Source organism: Acomys russatus, chromosome 16 (assembly GCF_903995435.1).
Source record: "Acomys russatus chromosome 16, mAcoRus1.1, whole genome shotgun sequence".
Lineage (NCBI taxonomy): Eukaryota > Metazoa > Chordata > Mammalia > Rodentia > Muridae > Acomys > Acomys russatus.
This window is the reverse complement of record NC_067152.1, coordinates 20,062,315-20,083,462: the sequence shown is the minus strand read 5'-3', so window position 1 is coordinate 20,083,462 and position 21,148 is coordinate 20,062,315. Positions and strand designations below refer to the sequence as shown.

The following is a 21,148-nucleotide window of genomic DNA, read 5'->3' as shown; positions in this document are numbered from 1 at the left end:
ACAGGGCTAACCTTTGTAGAGTAGTTGCTGTAGAGGAAATTGAACCAAACTTACTTTTATATGTTATTCTTGTGATAGTATCTCTGTTGAGCATTCGATTAAGAAATGGGTTTGACGAATCAGAAACCTATAAGAGAGGAGAAGGAATTAATGAGTGGGTGTCACTCTCTGAGGGCAAACATCATACATTCTTTCATTCCTTCGTATTGGTGGCTTGCCATGGGTCCAAAGCTATGATGGCTGGAAATTCAGAGATCAGAGACACACTCACCGTCTGTACGGACACCTCATCTTGAGAAGGAAGAGAGGCAGGCATATTGTCCTCATGTGGATTAAGGAATGCTCTGGTGGAGCTATTAAGGAGAGACCACCCAGTGTTTAGGGGAATCCGGGGAGCTAAGGGATGAGTTGGTCGGAAGGATGGATGAAGGCTGAAGTATTTGAATGTCAGAATATTGGAAAGGAGGGAAGGTGAGGAGGCCAGGAAAAGCATCCATGCCGAGGACCTGCTCATGAAAGGCATGTGCTAATACACATAGCTAGTGGAGTAGGACATGAGGGCATTGGGATAGGCTGGATGGGAGGTTAGCCCACTCTAGGCTCTGAATGTCAAGCTAGGGTATATTTAATCTGTATTCCTTAGGAATGGGGACCTATCAAAGGGTACTGAGCAGGGAATATGGAATGAAATGCCAGGAAAGGGATATTTATCCAAGTAGAAAGAGTATCTAAAGTAGGGGTACCAGAGGACGCAGAACGAGAACCTTGTGATTCCATTGCCAGTTATCATATAACTACAATTACAAACCACAATTCAGTCTTCCACCCACCAACCGACCCATCTATCCTGTAATTATTTACCAAGTACCTATAGTGGACTAGGCCTCATGCTAGAGATGAGTTTCCATTTTGTCCTTATGTTCTTACAGGTCCATTTTCCATCTCCAGGAGAAGAAGCCAGATGACGAACTGATTAGGGTCAGAGCATCACCCTTCATGAGGCTGTGAGCAGCCCCTTGTAGCTGTGTAGCTTCCTTAACGACACCCTTTTTACTCAGTCTTTTCTCAGTAGCACTGCTCATCTTAGTCATCTCTCTCCTACCTTGCTCAGCGAGGCTCTGCAATTTACATCTCAGCTGCTTAATCGGATGCTGTGACACATCAACATTTTAAATCTGATCTATTCCGAGGGTTGGTGGGAAAAAAACACAGCAGATGATCATCGCTATTGGATAAGCAACAGGTAACTTTAGTTTGGAGAAAGCACAGACTGTTTATTTTACTTCCATCTGTCTTACTTTTTACACGGTTTCTTGGGTGTGCTGTAGTGAGACAAGCAACTGACTGGTGCTTGGGGACTGCCGATGCTCAGTGGAGGTAAAAAAACCCACCTCAGGTGGGGGAGAAATCCCCAGTTGAGCACTGCTGCTTCCTGGAAACATTCGTGCCAAATTCAGCTTCTGTTATGGCATGCTTTTTTTTTTTTTTTTATCATCTGAAAGATCTCAGAGCCTCCTGTTCATACTGATCATCTCTGTGACAGCAGGCAGACATGAAGGCAGACTAGGAATCTGAAATGGCTCTTAATTGCCCGATGCCTGGGCTCCTGGTGCCTAACAAGCTGGACAATACTGCTTTGAGACCAGCCCCTTTTGGAGCTGATTAAAAAAAAAATTATTGAAGTATTTCCTAAGTGCACACAGATGATTTGTGGGCACAAGTGTGTTGGCCGTGTGGGTGAGAGGATGAAATATGTACTTGATATAAGTGAGTGTAAGTGCGAAGTTAATGGTGTGTGATCAAACAGCAATTAAAGCTAAATCTCGGCTCCCTGTGGTCATGGGAGAGAGGGTGTGTGTGTGTGGGGGGGAACAAGATTCTTTTATTTAGCGATTGATTGATTGATTGTGTGCGAGGGCATACGTGTGCGCCAAAGAATGCGTCGAGCCCAGAGGCCAGCTTGTGGGAGTCAGTTCTCTCTTTCCACCCAGGTCTCTGGAATTGAACTCAGGTCATCAACCTTGTCAACAAGGATCTTTAACTGCCGAGCCATCTCTTTGTGCTGCCAAACCCTTATCCATCTTCGGCTCAGCATTTGGTCAGGGTGACATTTGCTCAGGTGAGCTACTCACACGTAAGGACTTCAGCTCCAGGGAACTGAGAGTGGGAGGTGGGGGCATCAGAAGCGTATGAGAGGCTGGGCATCCTTAGAGACTAAGGATTCAGTTCTGCTCATTTCTGGGTACCAGTGGCTAGCAGGGTGCAGGCCTCTCTCCCATGTGCAACTGGAGTTTGCTTATTGTCACAGCTTATTGTGGAGCCAGAAATCCAAGAGCTGATTTTGTCAAAGAAAGAGAGAATAACATGGCTTTATTTTGAGACTGAGCCTTAGAAAGCTTCATGTTTGCTCAAGGAAAGAATGGGAAATTCCCCAGGGGCCAGACTGGCCCGAGAAGATTCAGGAGCTATCCACTGTCCCTTCTTGGCTTAAGGCTTTAGCTAGCTTCTTCTAGCAAACCACAAGAGAGCAACTTGGACCTGCAAGCCTGGTTATTGTTCAGGATCTCAGTGTAATGCATGTTTCAGCACTAGCCAGTCGCTCCATCAGTTACTGTCGACTGTTACACGCTTGAGCTTCCAGGATGACATTCACTGACTTAGAAACTTTGAGCAAAGGGAGGCAGAGTCAGGGACTGACACTGAGATGCTCTTCAAGGGACAAGAATTACTGGGGAAGGCAGGTTGGCCTCTGGGTATTACCCATGGAGGGCTTGGCATAGGGAAAACCACAGGAACAGGTGACTCCTGGTCACATGGCTATATGTAACTTACCCCTAGGCTTCACAATGCATGTGGACCAGGCTGACTGAATGGATTGGTTGTCTGTATCATCACTGGGACTGGAGTAAGAATTTGCTCCAGGCTTGTGGGTACCAGTGGGATGTGGCTGAGGGTGTGTGGTTGATTAAGTGTCACTTTCTCTCTTCTCATCCAAGTTCCTTTCCCAGCTCTGTTGAGTAGGCACAGGATGGGAATACAGTAATGAGTACTGAAGCCAGGCAAGACTTGGGGTGTCTTTCCTGGCTGGGCTATTATGAGCTCCATGAATTTGGCCTGGCTAGGATTAAGGTGAAGAAGTTAGCAGGGTAGATATGGTGTCTGGGAAGATGACCAACACTTGTTGTACGGAGTCTGCTTGATGGGGGTAGTGGAGGTGGGGGGCAGGGTGGGGGCGGTAGTGGGGCTGTGTTGTTTCCCAAGGTGTGCCTGGAGACTCCGTTAAAACTCCTTGGTGGTGAATGTTAAATTTCTACCGAAAGTCTTCATCATAGTTCTGGTTGGTTTAATTTTCTCTAATGATTTGTGCACAAACCTCTCCCGCAGCCAGCACAGTGTGACCTAGTAGCCTTTGCAACTAGTTTGTTTAAAAACAATTTTTTCATGGGACTTGCCCCTTGTTCTAGTGTCCAGATATAAGTGAGTATATACCATTTGACTCTTCCTGCTTCTGGGTTAACTCACTCATTATGATCATTTCTAGTTCAAACCATTTGTGCACACATTTTGGGAATTCCTTGTTTTTAATAGCTGAGTAGTATTCCATGGTGTAAATGTACCACAGTTTCTTTATCCATTCTTCTACTGTAGGACACTTAGGCTGTTTCCATGTTCTGGCTATTATGAATAAGGCTGCTATGAACATGGTTGAGCAAATGTTCTTGTTGTGTGCTGGAGCATCTTCTGGGTATACTCCAAGGAGTGGGAAATGGGACAGAGGGGAGGACATCCTATTGGGACTCTAGGTAAGAGAAGCATGGGAGAATGGGGAAATAGAAGGATCCAGAGTGTCCTAGAAACCTACAAGAAGAACATTATGATGGGCAGATCTGAGCCCAGGGGTCCCGCTCAAACTATGGCACCAGCCAAGGACAATACATGCAGTAAACTTTGAACCCCTACCCAGATCTAGCCAATGGACAGAACATTCTCCACAGTTGAGTGGAGAGTGGGGTCTGGCTTTTACACAAACTCTGGTGCCCCATATTTGATCACATCTCCTGGATGGGGAGGCCTGGTGGCACTCAGAGGAAGAATAGCAGGCTACCAAGAAGAGACTTGATACCCTATGAGCATATACAGGGGGAGGAAGTCCCCCTCAGTCAGAGTCATAAGGAAGGGGAGTAAGGGGGAAAATGGGAGGGAGGAAGGAATGGGAGGATACAAGGGATGGGATAACAATTGAGATGTAATATGAATAAATTAATAAAATATATTTTAAAAAATTTTTATAATTGTGAAGGAAATCTTACTTTTTTCATTGAAAGTTTGCATATCTGCATCACTTTACATTTGACAAAATATTGAAGGTAATTTTTTTAAAAAACCAAATGGGAACTTGCTCAATTGGACATTTCAGGTTGTTCTTGCCTATTGGACAGCTGGAGAGCCTGACTGAAGGTCAGTCAGTATGAGGACCGTTGTCTTAATTCTACGTGCCAGGATTATGAGTCAGCATGTGATTGGGAGAGGAAGACGAACTTTATAGCTGTTGTGGGGAAGCCTGGAGGCTTATAGTACTGGGCCTGCTGGGGAGGGCCAGCGCATGCTTCTCCTGTTCTGCTGTGTGCGATGGGCAGTCCTTCAGTCCCAGAGGGCTTCAGCACTCCAGCCCCTCTCCTACTGCTGCTGTCCCGCTGTCTCACTGGAGTCGGCATGGCCCGAAGCCCAGCCCAGCAAATAGCAACCTGCTTTCTCTTTTAGGAGAGAGACTGTTCTGCTCACACCTCCAGGCCTCAAAGCTCTGGAATGGAACCTGTCACTTCTGCATCTCACTTGCAGAGCCCTGAATCTCGTGTGGATCTCGTGATTGTAGGAGCCGTAAGACTCCAGAGCTTTCTTTAGCTGACATTACTTCTTTAACTCTTTTTTTATCCCCAAAGAGACTGCAGACTGATATATTCTGGTTGGCATGGGGAGGGGGGGGTGGTGGTGATGGCAAGAAGAATAAAAGAATGCGAGACTTACTTTTATAAATATAGAAACTACCACCAATCCGTTCGGGCTCTTCGCAGCTTCTGTGACGTTTGTGTATAGTTCGTGGTTATAGTGGATGAGTTGTACCTGGCAGGAAGAGAAACCAGGAGTAAGTACAACAGCCAAGTAATTAAAAGGTGTGAGGCCCAGCTTATCCTCCGACACGGAGCGAATCGCAAACGTACTGAAGGACAATTAAAAGGCTATGCTTTTTTTTTTTTTTTTTTTTTTCATTCTTTTCTCAGATATTACATTCCAACTGCAGCTCCCCTCCTCCTAATATTTCCCCTCTACTTCCTGTCTCCCTCGGATCCGTCCCACTCCACCTCTCCTCAGATAAGACCAGGCCTCCTAGGGATATCAACCAAGCATGGCAGAACATCCGACAACAAGACCAGGCACAACCCATCACATCAAGGCTGGACAAGGCAACCCAGTAGGAGGAATAGGTCCCACAGCTAGGCAGAAGAGTTGGGGACAGCCCCTGAGGAGCAGAAACACCAAGCAGAGGACCCAGGTCAGACCCCTACGGGCTCCCTAATCTCTGTGAGCCCCTCACGAGTTCTGCTCAGTTGATTCTATGCCGAGTTCTCACGGTGTCCCTGACCCTTCTGGTTCCCCCTATCAGAAGGATATGATTTTAATTGAAGACATTTCAGAGGGAAGTATAAATAGGATCTACGTGTATAAAAGTGCATGTACATGTGCAGATATGAACATACCTCCAGATATTTGCAAACATGTTCTGGTAACAAGATTAAAAAGATTAGTGACTATGCGATTCCTCCTCCCCCTTCCCCCTCAGGACGTTTCCCCTAAAGTGTGTGTTAAGGAAAATGTCCTTGCTTGGAAATGGAACAGCCCTTTAGGTGTGGACATCCTCTCTTAGCCACTCCAACAGCTCCCACTGGCAGTGAGTACATCTTCCTGGTAGCCTTGGGTGAGCAGGGAGCTTTTAGACCCTGAGCCAGCCCCGTGATGTTGAGAGGATACTGGCTGTGGGTAGGATGCTTGGCTCTGCTCACGATGTGCTAAGCTGCCCTTCCCGTTCACTTGGTTATGCAAACATTTGTTTCCCCTACCTCTAACCTGAGCCAGTGGCTGCCTATCAAGCTCTGTGGAGTGAGCACTGGGCTGGGGGACAGCAGGAGGAGTCCTAGATTTGGGTAATGAAGTGTGTTTCCCTTCATGACGTCATTCCTCAAAACTCCCATTGTGGAACATGGCATGCGTATGTGCCTAAATGAACACACTATAGACTTTTAGCCACTTGATCAGGTTTTACACCACTTCACCATGAACCTAATCATATGACTATCCCTTTTCAGATGCACATGATAGCTGTGGTTTAAAAAATATTTTTGTAACAACATGAAAGTACATTTTTGATAATAGATTTAAAAATGTCTATGTGAATAATGTTTCCCTCATTTTCATCTAATCCTAGCTCACATAATTGGAAAATGAACAATTTAGTGTAACCCCCCCACCCTCCCTCCCCACGGTTTTCTTTGGTTATAAAGTACATAGCTGCACACAGGCAAATAAAGTTCAAAGAAACAATAGAGCGATGTGGACACAGCTCAGTTGGTAGCACCCTTGCTTGCTTTCAAGTTCCAGTACCATATAAACTGAGCTTGGTGGTGTACACCTGAAATCTCAGCCCTGGGGAGGTGGAGGCAAGAGGTTCCAGGTCAACCTCAGCTACTTAGCAAGATCGAGCCAGCTTGGGATCCACAAGACATGTCTCAGAAGCAACAACAGCAATGCCAACAGAAACAATAAAATGATATAAGCTATAACTATGATTCCAAAGTTGATTTATCACTGCCTTTGCATTCAAGTCAATACATATGAATCTACCCAAGTTCTCTTAGTGTCTCTTATTAGGGGATAGCCTGCTCCCTGCATGAATACTGACACAGCACACTGAGCCACCCCACCGGCTTTCATGTGTTTCCACTGTTTTGCCTCTTACAACACTGTCACAGCAAACGCATCATAGATCTCTGTAAAGTGTTAGTGGTTTGCACTGGCTGATTTGAGAATATAACAAGGTAGTACCCTGAAAGTGATGTGTAACTCTGAAAGTACCAGACAACATCCATTATTGTTAACACCTCACATTGCATTTAAAAGGGGGAGAGGGTGAAGTTTTCAAAGTTAAGAAAGACAGTGAGCTAAATGGAACCCTTTCTTTAAAATTTGAAAACAAGCCCCATTTAGTGTAGCAGTATACAGTGTTTTTGGGCATCCAGGTCACTGGGTGCTTTGAAACTCTTCTGTGCCTGCTTGCCTGACTCCAGTTCTGAGAATTCAGAGAAGAAAGGAGGTGCTGTATCTGTTAAAAGCTCTCCAGCTGGAGAGCAAACTGCAACTGGAGTTGCAAACCAGTGGAGCATCTATGAACATCACTAACCCAGCAGTGCCCACTCAGAGGGTACCACAAATCTGAACATCCTGAGTCCATGGAACATGTACACAGAGGGGACACACATTGTGGATGCTCTGGACATTTCTCCTTTGCCTTTCAATTTCTAATATATTTTGCCACTGGAGACAGGCGATTATATTGCAGCTGCTCTGCCATGCAGAAGGCCGGGACTGGAGGACCATTTGTCTGTGCGGTGCTCTGTCAGGCCTATGTTCAAAATTTTAACTTCTGAAGGAAAAGGCGGCAGTGGGAAGAAGAGGGCGTGTGTAGAAATGGGGGCAGCATCTATTAATGTAGCTAGTAAAAGGCTCTTTGCAGAGAAGATATTTGAGCTGAGATCTGATGACGAAGGGGAGTGAGGCCTGGGGAGATCAGGAGGAGGCATGTTAGTCACACAGAGCACAGAGAATACAAAAGAGCCCGAGACAGTGACAGGCAGTGCAGCTGGTTAGGGGTGGGTAAAATTGGCTCAGGATAAAAACAACTCACACAGGACTTTGGAGATTATGGTGAGGGTCATTGCAGCAGGAAGCTGCCGGGGCTAAGGGAATAAACTGACTCAAATGCATTTTGGAAAGATCTCTTTGGCCACCAAGAGGGGCACAGTAGAGACAGAGGAGGCCTTGCCTGCTGTGTTTACATCATAATCATCCATTATCCTGTCTTCTCTAGGACACCAATGACATTGAATGTCAAGCCCTTCTCTGTTCCAATGGTGGTCTTACTCAGGATTTATTATGATGGTAAATTAACTGGCAATGATTGATTTTACGTTTCAACCTGACTGGGCTAATGGGTGTCCAAATAGCTGGTAATAAGTCTGGGTATGTCTGTGAAGATGTTTCTGGGACAGATCAGCATTTGCATTAGTACTTGGCATAGTAGGATATATTTGTCCTTTCAAACATGGGTGTGTATTTGCCTGTAGTGAATAAAGAGACAGAGGCAGGGCACGTTCATTCTTCTTTCTTCTTGGGACGGGACATCCATCTTTATCTGCCCTTGCAAATCACAGCTCCGGGTTTCTGGGCCTTCAGACTTTGGCATCTAGGATTCATACCACAAACATGTGTCTCCAGACTTTGTCTCTGGCCTGAGGGCAACGCCATTAAGTTCCTGGTTTTCTAGCTCAAAAATGCTACATAGTGGGACTTCTTACATGCTGTAGTCAGGTAAGCCAATTCATGTAATAAATGCTTTATAAACATCTCAGTGTATTCTGTTGGTTTTAGCTCTGGGAGACTCATGAGTAATGAAAATTCGAAGTATCTTACAGCGCAAAGGGCACCCAAATTGCTGGGTAATCAGTAATGATGGAAACATAGGTACATGGTACTGACTCAAATGCATTTTGGAAAGCTGAACATCACTGTTAGAGTTCTTCTTCTTCTTCTTCTTCTTCTTCTTCTTCTTCTTCTTCCTTTTCCATCTCCTCCTCTTTCTTTATTTATTGATGATCATCATTAGCATTTTTTGAGCACTAAACATACACAATAAATGTAGGAATCCAAGTATGATGCATATTGCAAGGGAATGGAAGGTAGGGCACTTGGAGAATGTGTTTGGAGATCCTTCTCCAGAGATTAACCTCAATCTTAGATTTAGAAATATGGAATTTGTAAATAGAACATGGGCATAGAGACGCATCAGCTGTAATGCCATCTCATTTAATTCTCAAAAACTCCATGAGTTAATGTCATTATCTGCCTTTCATTCATAGAGACATCACACCAGGAAGTGTTGAGTGGTAACTGTGCCCAGTTCTTATGGTTACAGAATTCACACCCAAATACCACGCTATTTCAAAACTATTGCCTTTGTATCTGTTTCTACCTTTAGGTAAACATCTCAAGTGATGGATACTAGTAATCATCTTGCTCCTAATGTTTGCTGTAGAGTTTGGCCCAGTATGGAAGATAGCAAATGCTTGCTAGATGAATCATTCTACTCAGAGTCTGAGTCCTGGAAAGGGCCTTGGAGAAAACCAGGACCATCTCATTTCTTCTAAATATGAAGAGGCTTAGGACCAGAGAGGATCTGTGTCTTGCTTTTTACCACGTAGTAGTTTGTACTCCACTCATCAGAAGCATGGTAGAAGAGTTGGATGGGCTAGCAGAAGGCCACGGGGAATCTCATAGCTACAGGTGGTGATGAGGTCTCATGCCCATGGTTTTCAGGCCTTTGGTCTTAGACTGTCGTTGTTACTCTTGCAATCGGGTGCAGAGCTGCATTCACATTCCAGAATTTTCCAAGGAGCTAAGTCTAAAATTTTCTCCAAGCTTCAAACTGAAATTCAGCTTTTGAGCTAATTCCCAAGTGTTTGCCATTGCTGAACGAGCATGTGCTGTGAGCAGGCTTCTGAGCCCACAGCCAGCTGTCTTTGCCGTTGCTTCAGCCTCTGGCACGAAGCGTTCCGTGCGTTCCGTTTCCAGGAGCGTGATTCGCCAGCATGTGACATGTGCTTTTCGCTCACCCCTCATGTCTTGGGAGAGTCACCACGCATCTCTCAGGCCTGGTGCACATGCTGTAGTTTACCTTTCTCTGTGTGACACTCTGTCCCTTACTAAACCCGAGTCACCCTGTGAAGCCATTCAGCATGACAGGGCACTTAACTTACATTAACCTTTGTGTGGCTTCCACTGCCTGTAAGGTACAGGCCTGATTCTGAGCCCAGCCCTTGCATGAGCCTTGACTTTTCTAAATGCCTCGGTGGTTGCTATGCATTGGCAGCTGTCTTTCGGTCTCCCGTAAACAACGTACGTCTCCCACCTCTACATCCTGTGCACATTCTGCTCTTTCTGCATAACACACCTCTCTCTCCCCCTCTTTACCCGACTTTTAACTGTAAACCCCTTTAGAGCTGAGCTCAAGGGTCACCCATCGAGCGGGATTCCCAAGAAGCCATTATCACAGTCCTGCCAACTTTGAAAACGCACATCACAGTTCCGTTTCCACACTTGTCGTGAGAACGATGAGCTCTCCGCCTCTTTCGCTGGACTCTAAGCTTCATGTGGGTGAGAGGTATGATTCCCCAACCCTCAGCACTCTGTCTGTGCTGTAGTAACAGTGGCAAGGTAGGAAGGACTGTGAAGTGGGTAGAGGAAGCCAGACAGGCCGTGGTCAGACCGTGGAGTGTGATGGCACGGGAAGCAAGGGAAGGGAGAACGGGTAGGAAGCAGTCTGAGTTCCAGAAGGGAGTCAAGACTTTTAACATCACATAGGGCTATGCAGATGCCAAGTTCCAGCTTCCTCCCTGAGCACCTGGGCAATCCTTACGTAAGGATTGTGATGCTACCCGCTTCTTAGAACCATTGGTATGGGCTCATGAGCTGGGATATAAAGCACTTGGTCCAGGGGCTGGGATGCCCTAGGCACTCAGCAGTCAGCTGCTACCATGCTTACTGTTACTCCATGCTTACTGGGGCAGTAGATAAGAGAGCCTTTGGCTCCTGCAGAGATCACAGTTAGGTCTTCTACATCCTGTCTTTGAGTCTGTCTTCCCGAGGGACATCCCCTAGCCCCGCCGCCCCAGCAAAGCGCTCCCTACTGGGGAGAACTCAGTGTGTATTCCCTGCACTGGATGAAGTGAGACCTGGAAAAGAACATGTTCCCAAGTGGGGCCCAGACTGCAATTTAGTGGGCAACAGGCATTTACTGCAGTGAGTTAGATAGCGAATCTTCCCATCCTCGGGGCCTGCGGAACTTCTGTCACTTTAACTTTCCTAGTTAAAGAGAAGATAGAAAAGAGTGGGTGTGGCTAGATTCCACGAAAACTTTATTGGCAACAACACTCTTTGGGCTGGATTCGGTTTGTGGCTATTGTTTGCCCACTATGGCTTGTTTAAGTTAAGAGCTGGGCAAGGAACTTCCGAGGCATTCATTTTCCAGTAAGCGTATACAGCTTGGAAGAAGATACAGGGCTGAGGGACAGTAAGCATAAGGCTGCCCCTCCCCCTCATATAATTGTCATTCTTATATTTCTATAGTCCTTTAAACCTTCCAAAGCACCGTCAACTCAAATGAGTTTATTTCTGTCAGCGTAGGTCCCAGGTGCCCACCCTGTGCAGGACCCCCAGGAATCGGGAGATGAAATCTATAGATCCCATATCTTCCAGGCACTCATACAGCATATCTGCTTGTTCCTGAAATAGACAAAGGATTTAAAAAAAAAAAAAAGAAGAAGGCTCGGAGAGGTCACACAGCCAGTGACAGTGATTTGGGTCCACTTCACTTTTCCATAGAGCAGTAAAGAGAAAAGGAAGGTGTTTTATACTTGAAGGGAAGGCTACATGTCAGCAGCTTCTGCTGGGACAACAGCTACAAGCGAGAAGTTATTTATAGAAGTCATTAGCAAGTTTGTCTTCATGTGTAAGAGCACACAGTCTGCAGAGAAGAGCGCGGCTTGATATTTACCAACTGCCACTTTCTCACCCTAAGCTTTGGCAATTATCACTGGTCGGCCTGGCGACGATGGTTTCCTGCATCCTAAGACATGCGATGCAATTACAGCTGCAAATGAAACGAAGCGCTCATCATTTCATTGACGGGAGACCCTAGATGTAGCTCAGCAACGTAAGTAAGACACTAGAGTGAAGTGATGCTCCCCCCCCACCCGCCCCCTGCGTCCCCAGAAGAGAACTCTAGATGTTAAGGCAGGATGTCTTTCTTTTTTTTTTAAAAAATATAAATAAATTTTATTTATATAAGTAGCATACTGTTTGCTCAAAGTATTACTCTTCAGACTCAGACATATCCAATTATTCTAGTATATATATTTTTTTCTTTTCTTTTTTTTTTTTTGCATTTTTTTTTATTAATTTATTCTTGTTACATCTCAATGTTTATCCCATCCCTTGTATCCTCCCATTCCTCCCCCACCCCCCATTTTCCCAGGATGTCTTTCAATTCTGTGGTTTCAACAAATGCAGGGAGTGCAGGATGGTTCAGGACAATCTGAAGCCCGGTATCTCTTTTGTCTGCATAACCTAAGGTGATCTACTTGCCTCCTCTGTTGTGCCATCATTTCTTTCTTAGAACAATGAGAGAGTGCATCTGAGGGTGGTCGAAAAGATTAAACAAGACGATTAAGAACGTCTTCTTTCACAATCAGAATCCAGGCAGGGTCTAAGCGAACAAGTCACAACGGATGAGGCGGTACCACGAAAAGAATTGGGATGGGCCGCCTGGTCCCCACCCCCACGACACAATCTAAATTAGCTGCTTTCAGAAGTCAAACTGTCTTTTCCATGGTCCTTTCCCCAAGGCGTCTGCATCCCTTCCTTCCGGTTTTCAACGGTGAAGCCCTGAAGCCGCTGAAAGCCAGCGTAGGATGCACTTCCTGTAAGGAGGTCTATCCACATCCTTCCATATGTGTCTTCTGGGCTGAGGCTGGGACCAACTAAGAGTAAGAAAGGGAGGTCTGAGAGTGCTTTCCGAACCTTGTGTGCCTTGTATGTGAGTCCCCCTCAGTGGCGTCCTGCAGCTAGAAGTTTCACACCTTCATTCTTTCCCCTGTGTTCACTGATTTTCCTCCCCCCCTAGCCGGATAGTCACAAGATCTCAAACTCACCCTGGCTGGGGGAGCTCATTGTTCTCAGGGTGAGCATTCCGGGTTCAAGTCCCAGGTTGTTTAGTCTCTTTAAGCTTCAGTTTCTTCACATATAAAATGTGATTGCAACATGACTGCTCGAGGAATGGCTGTGCTGATTAAATAAACTACAACATGCAAATGAGATCAACTGTAGGACTGAGATAGAGCAGGCTTCAGACGGAGCATCTGGGCCAGAGTACAGGCTCATTAAATGGGTGTCGTGATGATTCTTATTAGAAATGTCTGGCTGCCGAGGCTCAGACAAGGAAAATAAGGGGCTTAGAGACTTCGAAGTCACTTAGAAAAACACCAGGCCACTGGCATGTTTAAATTTGTCTTTTTTTTTTTTTTTTAACAGAGAAGTGTCTATAGATTTTTTCATTTTTGCATCTTATTTTGCCTTATTATCATCTGGCTGCCAAGATGATTTTTTGCTAGCACCTTTTTTTTTCTGTAGTTGGTATTATAAAAACAGCAGTTCTGCTAACACACATCCTCTCAGGGCCTCGCCTCTCTTCATTTTATTATCATAACCTCAGAACAGACTGTCTATGACCACCATCCTCCTGGCATGTCCAGACCATTTATGTCAGATAGACATTGATAGATTTTTTCCAGAGCTCAAGGAGCTAGCGTTAATGAAGACTCACTTTGTTTTAATTAAAGTAGAGTCCAATGTTATATAGGTCATTTGAATTAAGTCAAGAATCATTTTCTTACTTCTACTCACAAAAAGTCAAGAGCAAGGTAACTTTACAAGTATGTTTCCGGGAGACTTTTGAGGGCCAGAAAGGCCACTGTCTCTTATAATTACACATGCCACAGCTTATATTAATATTAGTTGGTATTAAGTAATAATATATTAAAAATAATTACTGCAGCGGGGCTCGGTGGTGCATACTTGTAATTCCAGAACTCTGGTAGGTAGAGGCAGGTGAATCTCTGTGAGCCGAGGCCAGCCTGGTCCGCAAAATGAGTCCATGATAGCCAGGGATACACAGAAAAACACTGTATAAAAAAAAAAAAAAAAAAAAAAACAACAACAACAAAAACCAAACAAACAAATGAAAAAAAAAACAAAACCATAATCAAACAGCAATTAAAAGCCCATCATTATCGGAGGAAACTACCAATGAAATTTAGTATATTGCTTGAATAAAGTAGAAAAGAGAGAGCTATGAATATTTCAGGTGGACTGCTTAGTTTTGTTCATAGCTATAACAAATTAGCACCTATTCTGGTAGAATTATTCTTGCATCTGTGGAAGAGCCTGTCCTAGGAGTCTGCTCTTTTGACATAATTACATTGGGAGTAGTTTCTGCACTCCTTAAACAGTTGAAAGCAGTTGGTACTTCTCTGGCTTTGGAAGTTTCATCAGTGCGACATACCCTGAGTCACTCTGAAGCCACTCCAGGGACTATGACACAAGACATTGCCCTCTTGCAGTTATTTGTATGGGCTTATTGATTGGCCATTTCAGATGTACCTGAACTTGTTGAACACTCAGGACAAGGACTCTCAATGCTTGTAGGAGATGCACATCATAGGCGGGACCAAGAAGACCTGCCTCCCCTGCACTTGGCCATCAGTCTTCATCACGGAAGCAGGAGGGATTAAATCCGGACTTTGAGCTTGTCACATCCCTCACTTGTTCATTCTGTAGCTACATTGGATGACTTGTCTCCTAACTGCCTGTCAGTGAGGCAACGTGGACCCCGCTCCTTTCCTAAGTCAAGCTGCAGAACGATTTGGACAAAACATCTGCAAAGCCGGGCTTGACTACATACTTTAATTGCCTGAAATGTGATGCTTAATAACTATCAATAAACACTTGTTCCAAAGCCATTAAACACACAGTCTATCCACATACATTGTCTCTACAGAAGAACCGAGTGCTAAACAAAGACTCAAGGGGACGTATTTTATTTTACTTATTTGCTTTCTTGGGATAGGGTCTCACTATGCCACTTGTCCTGGATTTAACTCCCAGGCTTCAGTGAACGTCTTGCCTCAGCTTCCTGGGTAAGTAAGGTGCAGTCGTGTGTAATTGTGTAAGTGTGTGTGTATGTGGGTAGTGGTGCTGTTCAGCTGGGAAAGTCTGTCAGTTTCCACATCTGTAAATGATAAGAACTGCAGAGCTCTCAGGATGCACATTTGTGCTCTGTATTTTCACATGGAGTCAAGCCAAATGACCTTGGGTGGGAAGGCTCCTCCGGCTGCACCCTCATGTACTATGATTATCATAAGATGCCATCTCGGTGCAGGATGTGGCTAGTTCCAGTGAATTTTGTTTTGTTTGCCTCTAAGAGGTGAGTAGGGGTTGACAGTGGTGAATGGAGACAGAAGGCAAGAAAGCCAAATTATTTGCACCATACTTCAGGGAAGTCCAGATGGTAGCCTTGTCTCAAGCTCCCAAAATACACCCCGGGAGAGGAGTGGAGATAGCATTTTGCTGACAGCATTTGGGAAGAGGCGTGTGGACAGTCTATATTAAGACTTCAGCATCCTTCCAAGCCTGCCTGTGAGCATGAAACAGATCTGTGGTGTTACTTGGAAACCACTGGGCCTAATCTCTCTGGGGCCAATCACAATGTGTTGTCTTCTCATCATATCCCTGTGATTGAGACCCAAGCCTTCAGCAAGCAAGGGTTTTCCCAAAATGTCATGGCTCTGTCTTGGGAGTACTGTCATTTCTCCAAGAGAAGGCTGTTTCCAGCAAAGCAGGATCACCCAGGGGATGGGTAGGGTCAGCAGCAAAGGTCTCTTATAGAGAGAATGTCTTGTGTATAGTATGAATGCAACATATGTCATTAAAAACAAAAACAAACCAAAGAAATAACTGTGGTGTATAGGAAAGGGTTAGAATATAAGGTGGAACATCTGGCAGGCAGAAAGGATTCTGGGATAGAGCTAGGTGCTGGAGATTCGTCTGGGAATATGTGAGGAAGACATATGCATGGTACCTGAGCAGAGGTAACCAGCCATATGGCAAAATGTAGACTAGCATAAATGGGTTAAGTTATGAACTAGTCAGGGAAAAGCCTGGCTATATGGCTTAGATATTTGTAAATATATTTTGAGTCTTTATTCTGGGAGCTTAGGGCCAGGAGGAAAAAAAAAACATCACAAAAGTCTCTCTACTTTTTATAGTCAGAGTGCGGGGCATTCTGAAGGTGGGAGAGGACTGTGTGGGTCTCATCTACAGTGAGGCAGCAGCATCCCTTCTGTTTCCAGTGCTGTGTCAGGGGATGGCAGCTCCAACGTAGGAACCAGCCTTAGCCCAAGTAGTTCCTAGGATGGGATGGTGAAACCAGCTTATACAGACGGGCCTTGGAATTATGAGGCTTCTTCAGAAACTTCTTCCTTGGACCCACACAATAACCCTGCTGTGAGTTAGGCCAGAAAGCTTTGAAGCCTACCAAACAGAAGAAACAAAGGACCCATGTTGACCCCATTGGTAAACAACCAATTCTTCTTCCCAAGCACAGTCATTTCCTATCTTGAGACTTTTGCTGAGGTTGGCCTTTTCATCTGATGCGCTTCTTCTCTTTGCATCCCCTCATCTTATCTTCCACTTAGGGAGATCACAGTGGCTCCCAAATATTAAGAGTTTCCCATGTGCTAGTGGGGTCCCAAACACTCTCCGGATGCCATCTCTTCTGTTCTCACAACTGGTGGTGTGTGGGCAGACATTGCCAGTCCCATGACGCAGGTGCAGACACTGAAGCTAGGGAGGGGCCATGACTATGTCCTTCTTGCTTACCATGGGTTGCTGAGAACCAGGTCACATTTATGAATTTTTGGGGCACCGGTTCAAATGTGTGAACTTTGAGGAGCCGTTTACCCTTGCCAGGTGCTGGTGAAGAGGTTGAAGGGTCTCTGCGCTCCATGCCAGCTGTGCTTTTCTCTGGCTCTGTCCTGCCCAGATTACCCACAAGTCCATGGAACTGATCTCACAAGCACAGTGAGCAACATCATCACCACCACCACCATCATCACCAGCCCCACCACCAACACTACCCAATATCATTGAGCCAGCTATGTGAGCTGAGACTGGGACAGTCACATCACATAGACAATCTCACTTAGTCCTCACAAAAGCCCATGTGTGAGAACCCTATCACTACTTTTAATTTACAGATAAGGAAACTGAAGCATGAGGATGTTAAGTAAGGCATCTAAGTGACTGAGTTATTAATGCACAGGTCATATGCCTGATGGCAGAAACAAAGGGTCAGCTGGTAAGCAACATAGTCCTCCTATAATTGTATATGCTCTGAGATTCAGGACTGTCAAGAGACTTGAGGCAGAGGCCAAAGACACACACCCCCATAGGGAATGAGGCATCTTTTGCTAGAAGGCTTTAGTTCATAACATCTATGGAGAGAAAGCCATTGGCTCACTCCCTGCAGTGCATTCTCCTCAGCAACATCTGGCAGGGATCCTGTTAAGCAGAGTCAAAGGGACATATTTTACTTGTTTATTTTATTTTATTTTCCTTGAGACAGGTTCTCACTATGCTGCCTAGCCTGGAATTAACTCCCAGGCTTCAGAGAACCGTCTGAGGCAGAAATTGGCTTGGTATAGGGGTCAATGGTGAATGTTGTGGGTTTTTTTTTTGTCTGGGGTACTTGCTACTTCACATGTGCACCAACTCTGCCTTGCCGTGCTGGGCAGGAGGAAACATCCTGTGTTTTCCATATAACCCTAGCTCCTTCCCATCTACTGATCTCGATGAACTGGACTGGCCCTCCATCACAACCTTTTCTTTCTCACTTACTTCTCTGAAATGAACAGCCTATTTCCCGGGGTGAGCGTGGGGGAGTCCTTGCTCCTGCCTGAGCATTCCTCTACCTGGAGTGACCACTCACTCTTTACCAGTGATCTTGGCTCACCAAAAGTTCCTCCTAAATTGCCATCTCTTCCAGGCTGGCTTCCTGGGCTGCTCTCGAGTTTATTCTTCTTCCTTTCAAATAGCAAGTTGTAGGGCATTGTACAAATTAATATACGTGAAGCACCCAGCACACGCTGGATGTGCAGCCGGTACTTAAGAATCTGAAGTTACTCTTTGCCCCACATTCCTATTACCCCCTTCTCTAAATGAATTCTTTTAAAGTTTCTCATACACACATACTCACCACCACCCCTCTCCACATATGGCTGGACGCAGAAAGCACATGGGATCACAGCGGAGCTATGAGCTTCTTTAGCTGTATGCTGTTTCAGCATTTTACAAATTGGTAGCTAACACTTGGGTTGGGTTCAGCCACCCTAAATCAAAGGAGTGGAATTGCTATCACTCAGTGAGTTTGTGCTACTTGCCAGACATAGTATTGGCATTCTATAAGCATTACCCTGTTAACCCACCTAATGAATACTTTAGAAGGCTAGGTCATAACATTTAAAATATTGACATACAATATTTATGCATATCTATAGGATACAATGCAATAGGATCAAATCAGGGTAATTAACATCTCAAACAAATGTATTGACACAGGAGAGTCTCACTATATTGCCCAGGCTGATCTTGAACTCCTGAGCTCAAGGAATCGCCCCCTGTTTCTGCTTCCCAAATACTTTCTATGATAACATGTTCATCATCACTCTACTGTCTGACTTTTTCCTTTTTCCCTGTAAGCCAAAGAGCTGGGTCTGAGGGCTGAGAGCCTAGTTCCAGACTTGAGCTTTTAAGTCGAAGCCCCGAAGGAAGAGAAGTCTAGATCCCTTGCTTTCAGAGTAGTCCTCTTCAGCATTATAGGAAGGACTAAGGAGCTTAAGGAAAAAAAGGCAGAAAAAGACCCATTCATTGTATGACTCCCATGTCAGGACTATCTGCCCAGTTCTGCCCCGAAGAGCTGAACTGAAAAGACTTTGATTGGGCTGGATGACTTAGCCCCGCTCCCTTCTCCCCAGGTTGTTACAATAATGTCTCCGATGCCTAGCTGCTTGGTGGTGGGAACTTCCAGAGATGTTTGTAGAATGGAAGAAGTGGAAGGAGAATTCAGACCTAGAAGAATTGCCCCATCTGAGGTCATACTGGTACAACCTTAGGCATGTCCGAGAGACAGACTTGGGACTCTTAGGCTCAGACAAAACATACACCTCTCTTGACCCTTCTGAGGCCAACAGGTCTATGGCGTGGGATGGACACCACAAAGAGCCATTTTTTGCTCTTTGGGTCCTTTGATTTATAATTGGATTGAGCAAGGGTGAGAACAGAACAAAACAACCCAAGCCTTAGTTCCAGCTCTAACCCTCTTCTGTGTTCCTTTTCCGTGTCATTGAATAAGAAACCCTGATGCCCAGGCTAGTTCAAAGTGATCACACATAGCTGTACTGACCACTGGGGAAGGATCACTGTGTCTAGGGCAGGGAGATTTAAGAAACTCAAGGTGTTTTCTACACCAGATCTTAGCCTATCCTAGGTCAGGCCATAGTTAAGGAGACTCTTGCTGTGATTCCACTAGTCATGAAGTCCTGTGGCTTTTACTATAGTAGCCAGTGGGTCTTGTACCTGTCATGGGCCTCCTTACCCCCAGTGCTACCTCACTGGCTCAGTTAATCTATTCTGTGTTATTTCATAGCTTCCAGCCTGGCCTGGATGCTTCCAATGTCATGTTAGCCTGAGCCTTCCTCCCCATAACAACCACTGGGATGGTTAAGGCTAGACATTCCACTGCCTGGCTTGGGGGCCTTCTTGGTGCACTGCACTCTCCTGAGGCAAAATGTCTAGGCTGTTTCCGTAAGCCTTAAAGGTCCTTCATGACCTTTGTCTTCTCTTCTCTGCTTTGTCCAGTGGCACTCATCAGCGGTGCCATGGCTTCCTGGCTAGACCTGTCCGCCTGCACATCTCTATTTTGGGATTAGTCTTCTCCATTGCTTGAAATGTCTGTTATCCATGGAATCATCTGGCGAACTCTTCCTTATCCTTCACAGTCAGTCCCCAGCCTCACCGCCATGAGAGATACTCACACACACCCCGTTGTGCTATTATCATACCTCCCCCATATCTTCCTCAAGGCCTTTTCTGCTCTGTCTTCCCACATGATTTGCTTATAGGAATGTCTAGTCTCCCTAGCAGGAGAGCCACTTGAGGGTCGCATTGTGGCTTTTGGATACCCTTCTCCCAGGACCTTCACCGAAAGCCCTTGATGCACCATAAGTCCTAAATACACCTTGTTGACATGTATAATAAAGCTGATTTCTTCCACAAAGCACAAGCCCCCCCTCAGGGGAGAAAAAGAGTCCCCTTACTTAGGGAAAAAAATGACTTCACGTGTCTCAAAACTGTAAAACCCTCCAACGAGCTTCTTATTCTTGCCTGGCGGTTGCTTTTTCTTCTTTATTGTATAACTGTGGCCTGGATGAAGTTGCTGGCATTTCTTTCATTTCCCACCTCTGATCCTTATCTGGAAAGTGTGTGTGTGTGTGTGTGTGTGTGTGTGTGTGTGTGTGTGTGTGTGTGTGTGTGTGTGTGTTGGGAGGGGGGGCACTTGAAACAGTCGCAACAATACATTGCAGCTTTGTTTATTCCCAGAGATGTGTACAAAGCAGCCTCTAAAGAAGTATTAGTATCGGGGCAGATGCTATTATCTGCATTTTATTAATTAACCCATACATCTCCCTGTCAGTCTTTCTTTTCTATGAGCTTCCTCGAAGCAGTGCTGTGTGCTCTTGCTGTTGGTAAATTGGCACCATAAATCTGGCGAGGCCACCTCTACTTCCAGCACTTCACTTAACGTTTTATCACACGGCTGTGGTCTCAGGATTGAAGTCGGTTAAAAAGATTAATACCGTTTAATACCACCCAGAAGGAGGATGCCAGAAATGTGTTTAAGGTCCGGTTATTCATGTCTTCATTTCCTTTGTGCATGGACTGTGATAAGCAGAGCTATCCTTTTTGGGCTGATGTTAATAACTACTTAAAATGATTAAGGTAACTACTTATTTCCTGTAGGAAAATTGCCCTGCTGTCATTAACATGGAATTAACACGGCTCCCATTTCATCTCCAGCACACAGCCCTTTGCCCCCCAGTTGCTTTAAATAAACAGAACACCATCTCGAGGAGGCTGTGAGCTCTTTCCC

The 21,148-nt window shown here is 45.3% G+C and overlaps 1 protein-coding gene across 1 annotated transcript in view; it reads right to left on the bottom strand.

The window, feature by feature from the left end:
* The window catches only part of Ca10 (carbonic anhydrase 10), a 508,465-nt gene that overhangs the window by 18,144 nt on the left and 469,173 nt on the right, over positions 1 to 21,148 (bottom strand). The window contains exons 6-7 of the mRNA XM_051158295.1: positions 5,026 to 5,121; positions 55 to 127 (exon numbers count right to left, since the gene is read on the bottom strand). Of these exons, the coding sequence (XP_051014252.1) occupies positions 55 to 127; positions 5,026 to 5,121 (169 nt within the window). The remainder of the gene's footprint in view (positions 1 to 54; positions 128 to 5,025; positions 5,122 to 21,148) is intronic.